This window comes from Coffea arabica, chromosome 3e, assembly GCF_036785885.1.
Source record: "Coffea arabica cultivar ET-39 chromosome 3e, Coffea Arabica ET-39 HiFi, whole genome shotgun sequence".
Lineage (NCBI taxonomy): Eukaryota > Viridiplantae > Streptophyta > Magnoliopsida > Gentianales > Rubiaceae > Coffea > Coffea arabica.
In genome coordinates, this window is record NC_092315.1 from 12,083,848 (window position 1) to 12,090,310 (window position 6,463).

Genomic DNA, 6,463 nt, shown 5'->3' on the forward strand with positions numbered 1-6,463 from the left:
ACCATCAAAGTGTGTAAAAAATGAGGCCATTGCCATCCCATACATAACCTAGAAAGGAGAGAGAGAGAGTGAAAGAAATAGTAGCAGATCTCAGCCAAATTATTCAGCCATGGCAACCAGTACTCCAGTTAACATCCCCTCCAAAATGAAGGCCTGGGTCTATGGCCAATATGGGAAACCCGAAGATGTCCTTAAATTGGAATCCGAGGTTGATGTTCCTGACGTAAATGATAACCAGGTCTTGATCAAAGTAGTTGCTGCGTCCCTGAATCCAGTCGACTTCAAACGCATGTATGGTGAATTCAAGGCCACTGATTCTCCTCCGCCGGTAAACACCCTGTTTTTTTTCTCTGGAAAAAATTGTTGTTTGTTTTAGTTACTAGATAGATAGTCCTTGTGTAGATTTACTGTGTTTTTTTTTTTTTTTTTGGTTTTTTGATCGGGTAGACTGTAGCGGGATATGATGTGGCGGGCGTGGTGGTTAGAGTTGGAAGCAAAGTGAAGGAATTCAAGGTCGGGGATGAAGTATACGGAGACGTTCACGAGCATGCTTTGAACCCAAAGGGATGTGGGACACTGGCGGAGTACACTGCAGCGGAGGAGAAGGTATTAGCTTTGAAGCCCAAGAATCTGAGTTTTGCCGAGGCAGCTAGTCTTCCTCTTGCCGTTGAAACAGCATACGAGGGCCTTGAAAGCGCTAGGCTTTCAGCTTGTGAATCAGTTCTTGTCCTGGGTGGTGCTGGTGGAGTTGGAACTTTCACCATTCAGGTATTTTATGCGTTCACTTTTTCCTCTTAATTTTCAATACTTTAAAACACCTGGAAAAAATCAGACCTAGTTGGTCAGCTCCAAGGAATTAGTGTTAATTTTTGAGAACCAATAAACAACAAGTGGTAGCATTTCCGTACTAAGTCATCCTTGGCAGAGACAATGAACCTTTCTAGCAAAAAAATTAGTGTATGTATGTATCAATCAAATTTTCAGATTTGGCAGAACCTTCATAGCAATTTTAGGTTTGGCTTTTGAGTTGCTAGATAAATTAAAAGTAGTTCTGAAGACTGACCTTTTATAGGGGTGTTAATTAGGCTTTAGAATCGAATTTTGGCAAGCTCATTCTTGACTCACAAATTATACAAGTTTTTGTGTTTCGAATTCAAATTAAAAAAATCAAACTCAACTCGCATTTTATGAGTTTTAGACTCAAATTGGGTTCGACTCAAACTCATAATTAAATACATAATTATATATAATATATATTATATAATTATGAATTACTATAAATTTATATATAAATTATTAACATTTTATATCTTAATCGAGTTTGAACTTAGGTTCCGTTTGATAAAACTGAATCTGAATTCTGAAGTCTGAATTCTGAAATCTGAATACTGAAACAATTAATTTGCTGAATTTTAAACACTGAAAAAAATTTATGAATGTCTGAATTTTAATGCTAAAGCTATTTATACTGTTTAATAAATATTTATAGCTGAATGTTTAATAAGTTTAATTTGACAATTGTGCCCTTATATCCTTTCATTCAAAAAAGAAATAGAATCTATGATTTAATTAGTTTAAAATTGTAAGGTATGAAAATGACAATATTTATTTTTAAATAAAATTATTATAAAAGATGAAATATATTATATGAGGAGTATGGAGAAGATGTGAAAGTCATTAAAAGGGAGAAAATAGAAACTAAAAATCATTAGATAGAGAATATTAGGTTGTTTAATTAGATAAGAATTTTGAACATAATTAACAAACAAGGGTAGATTTGGTAGATAAGATAAGGTAGTTGAAATAATTCTATTGATTCTTATCAGAATTAGGCATTCAGTTAGGATTCTTGTGCTGAAAAAAATACACACAGGTTCAGCACTGCTTAACAAGTTCAGCAAATAGATTTTCATTTATTAAACACTCAAAACATCTGAATGTCTGAAAAGATTCAGATTCAGCACTTTTTTATGTTATCAAACAGACCCTTGATATGACCCAAGTTCAACTCATATTTTATTCGGACATAATATTTATATCCAATCTCAGCTGGTTTAATTAAGACTTAGGCTCAATGGCCTTTTTTTGGGTCCCATTGACAGCCTAACTTTTGCTTAGAACCGAAGATAAATCATAGTACTACCTAAATTCATGCATGACTGAAACGATTTCTTGATCTGCGGCAGCTGTCAAAGCATGTGTTTGGTGCATCCAAAGTAGCAGCAACTTGTAGCGCTGGGAAACTGGAGTTACTTAAAACCTTAGGGGCTGATTTGGCTATCGACTACAAAAGCAACAAGTATGAAGATTTGCCAGAGAAATTTGACGTGGTATATGATACCGTTGGTAAGAATGAATCCCTTGCTCTCTGTTCTGGACAGTAGGTAAAAGTTCTGGTGCTAACTAGCAATTCATTTTGCAAATGTGCGAAAATGAGCAGGTGAGGCTGATAGGGGTATCAAGGCTTTAAAAGAAGGCGGAAGAGTGGTGACAATCGTGGGGGGCCAGTCGGTGGTTCCCCCTGCTTTCGTGTTTGTGGTCACTTCAACTGGTTCTGTCTTAACCACACTCAAACCTCTCATAGAGGAGAAGAAGCTGAAGCCCGTGATGGACCCTAAAAGCCCTTTCCCATTCTCTCACACCATTGAAGCATTTTCCCATCTTCAATGTGGCAGAGCTACCGGCAAGGTGGTCATATATCCGATTCCATGATCAAGAATCATTGCCCTCTCCAATACCTGAACGCAATCATGGCCTTTTACTAATAAGAATTCTAGATTGCCATTCTTTCTTTTCTTTTAATATGGTACTTGTAGCATGGATAGATATGTAAGTAGAAGGGAGAGTTGGATTGGGTGGTAAAGGGGAAAGGAATATAAACAGAAACCAAGACCATTTATATATATAAAAAAAAGACATGTATTGGAATAAATGAAAAGATATTGCGGTTTTACTTGTTTCACTAATAATAATAATAAAATGTAATTGCTAGTAGTTCTATTAAAAACAAAGTGTCTCAAATTACACCAACAACTCATATTACAAATCAAAGTGCTCTAGAGTCTAGACCACATATACATTCACTCTTTCTTTTTTTTTTTTTGAATTAATCTTTCCTACACTGACAGTGTATACACTATCAGCATTGGATAAATGACAAGTATACAAAATTTGAATTTGAAATTCAACTTTTGCACACATGTCATGAATTCAACGATAATAATGTATATACCGTCAGTGTAGGAAAGATTTACTCTTTTTTTTTGGTTGGGTGTGCGGATATTCTAAAGCACCAATCCCACTTTTACAGCTAAGAAGCCAATGCATAGGTACATATTGCTCCTACAATGACATTAATATTGATTGAAACCACAGTAATTTGGGATGAATTATTGACTTTAGGGTGAAAAACATTCAAAATTAAATTTTGAGGTGCAATTTCATAGTTATTAATAACTTTAAAGCAAAAAATATTCGAAAATAAAAGTTTGAGATACAAATATCATTCAAAAGGGCGCAAAATGAAATTTTAGTTGCTTAACAAACAATCTTGTTTCTTAGACCCGAGATGTGGGATAAACCAACCCTCAAAGTCTTCTTTTTTCTTTTTTTTGGACATAGAAATGAGTGATTTCAGCTTGAAAGATTTGTCAATCGAGATGCTCAAAAGTTTTCTTTTATTGTCTGAAGTGCAACTTCAGCAGTAGTTATGATAATATGTCCATCATTAGTTGAGACTATCTCATTCACCTGATTCCCTCGGCTAATGATGGGCATATTATCATAGCCACTAGATAATATGTCCATCATTAGTTGATTCCCTCTGCTTTAGTGATGATTATCTTGCCACAAAATAGTTGCATAATTACCTAGTGGTTTTGTGGCTGGCAGCTTTTAACTTGAGAAAAGCATGATTAAAGTACCATTATCGTTGTCTGGAATCCATTTTGATGCCAATTCCATCCTGAAAGTACCCAACGCTGAACTGAAGTGTGGAAATCTGTCATCTTATTTGCTTTGCTAGTTTCAAGTTGGTTCGAAGGAGACTATGTCTTACAAGGAGGGAAGGGGAAAAAATGGAGTTTACCAAGAATTTTCACAGTTAATTGGTTAATGTTCCTACCAATTGAATCGAGTCTTGAGGACTCTTAGTATTTTATAGTTTTGCTTTTTCATGTATCAAGGTTTGAGGACTTTGTTAAGATGTAATTATTTTCATTCAAGTCAAAGATTCAGTTAAACTAAAATATCTAATAAAGTCATTTTACAAGTTTCTTAATAATTAAAGAAAAAATTGTTATTTCGTAAAATTGTTATTTGTAATTATAGGATGTAAAAATTATTAAGCAACAATGCTTGAATTCTCAAAGAAACTATCAATTGAAAATTAGAGTTTTTTTTTTTTTTTTGTATTGTCCCCTTTCTGTTCTTTTTCTCGCTTTGACTATGGTAACTAGGCCAACATGCAAGAAAGTCTTACCTAATTAATGAAAAGGAAAAATCTTGGTTAAATTTATTTATCCTCAGTTGGTTTAGCACTTTTTTCACGTAAATCTTCTATAATTTAAAACTATAAACAAATCTCTCGTATTTTTGACTAAAGTATCAAAGTAACAAAAATGATCCTCAACAATGGAGCCAAACGAAATGTCAGGAGTGCTTTGATGTAAAGACAACAATTATTTGTTAACGGTTGAGGTTATGTATAGATTTTCAAACATATGAGGGTTATATTAGAAAGAACTGATCTGTAATGTGCAAAAGTGTAATTTAACCTATATTTATATATGTTAGCCACTAAAGTCATTTTAAGTTTTTAATGGGAATAATCTTATCATTTTAGGTAATTCTATCATGAAGGGCAATCTTCATCATTTTGACACTGTACTTCAAAGCATGGGAGTTAATGTACATTTTGTCACATGACAATTATACAAAAATGCACTAAACTACAGAGGTTAAAGTATAATTTATCCAAAAATCTTTAAATGGAAAAGCAAGTCTAGTTGCTGGTTCTTTGTTAACGGACAATGCCACACTGGTCCGTCACAACTAGAAATCAGTATAAAAAACTTCAGGACCTTATGTATAGCTTTAAAATTATACCAGGTTTATTATGAAAACTTCTTCTCTACAGCACTTGATTGATACAGATCAAAATTACTATAGGGTAAAAAACAAAAAAACCTCTCGTGATAAATCTAATATACAGAAAAATCCCCCATAGTTTTAAAATGTACAATACGATACCTCATACTTTAAACTAAATTGTAAAGGTGACGGAATCCGTTAAACTTAACGGAAATGGACGAAATGACCAAAATGCCCTGATATAATTAAGCAAAAGACAGTTCAAAAAAATCATTTGTTTTATTCTCTAGATAGAGAGAATTGAGGGTTAAAGGGTAGAATAGGTATATTTGTTAAAAATTAGGTATAAAAATTTTTTTTCAGGTTCTAATAAGTCATTTCCGTTAAGTTTAACGGATTCCGTCACCTTTACAGTTTAGTTCAAAACATGAGGTGTCATGTTGTACGTTTTGAAACCACGAGGGACTTTTCTGTATATTAAATTTATCAGAGGGGATTTTTTTATTTTTTACCCTATTACTATAGCATCTCACTGTTCTCAACCGATCACGAGAACAGTATTGATGCAACAAATGAAACTTGCGAATTCCTTCTATCATTCTATCCAACACATTCTGTGGAATCCAGTGGTTGGTTACTTGAAAAAATCTCCATTCCTCCCGTGCTTGCTTTATTTGAGCAAGTACGCTTTTGCTGTTATCTTCACTTCTTATTTCACTGAGATCTATGATCGGAAGCTGTACCTCGAGATGACAATTGTTTAACCCATTAATGAGCTCTTCAGCTGGCTGAATAAAGATTTTGGGAAGCCTAGCAATACCTGCATCGACAAGACCTTTCACATCAGCTTTTGTATCGTCGAAAGCCTTCAGATCTTTGAAACGATCGCCATCTGCAGAAGCCATTTGAGTTGCAATTTCTTTGACACACGATTTCTCCATATCCTTTACAGGTCTGGTCTAAATGAAGCTTAACTCATACAAACTTACTTGAAGCCTCCATGCAAGCTTCGGTTTTTCATACACATGCACCTGGGCTGACATTATGTTATCTTAGCATTCTTGTATTAACTGTTAATTGAAATTTTGTTTTTGTATATAGGACATGCATTCAATCCCATTAGTATAAAAAGTTTAATCTCTCCGCGTAAGAGTAATCAATCCGCAAATTAGATATCTGCAATTGTACTATTCTACAGTAGATCAATAATGGGTCGAATATTAATGCCTTTTTGAAATAGTCTTTGAGGATCAACTTGGAACATCTTTCTTGGTTTGGAGAATCAATTTGAATTTTTATTTTTTATCAGTTTGAGGAACCAATTAATATTTTCTACAACTTTAGAAGACCAAATTGAGACTTTTTCAATTTG

General features: G+C 33.9%; 2 protein-coding genes across 2 annotated transcripts; one reads left to right on the plus strand and one right to left on the minus strand.

Annotated features, from left to right (window-relative positions):
- Nucleotides 1-2,953, plus strand: LOC113734736 (2-methylene-furan-3-one reductase-like). The gene is made up of 4 exons (XM_027261392.2): nt 1-328; nt 448-768; nt 2,187-2,346; nt 2,441-2,953. The coding sequence occupies exons 1-4, from the start codon at nt 110-112 to the stop codon at nt 2,710-2,712; spliced, it is 972 nt and encodes a 323-aa protein (XP_027117193.1). The 5' UTR covers nt 1-109; the 3' UTR covers nt 2,713-2,953.
- A 1,899-nt stretch (nt 2,954-4,852) lies between these two features.
- On the minus strand, nt 4,853-6,032 carry LOC113735611 (deacetoxyvindoline 4-hydroxylase-like). Its single transcript, XM_027262604.1, has 2 exons — nt 5,625-6,032; nt 4,853-4,882 (listed from the first exon to the last, which is right to left on the minus strand). Exons 1-2 carry the CDS (start codon nt 6,030-6,032, stop codon nt 4,853-4,855), a joined length of 438 nt encoding a protein of 145 aa, XP_027118405.1.
- Nucleotides 6,033-6,463: the final 431 nt, after the last annotated feature.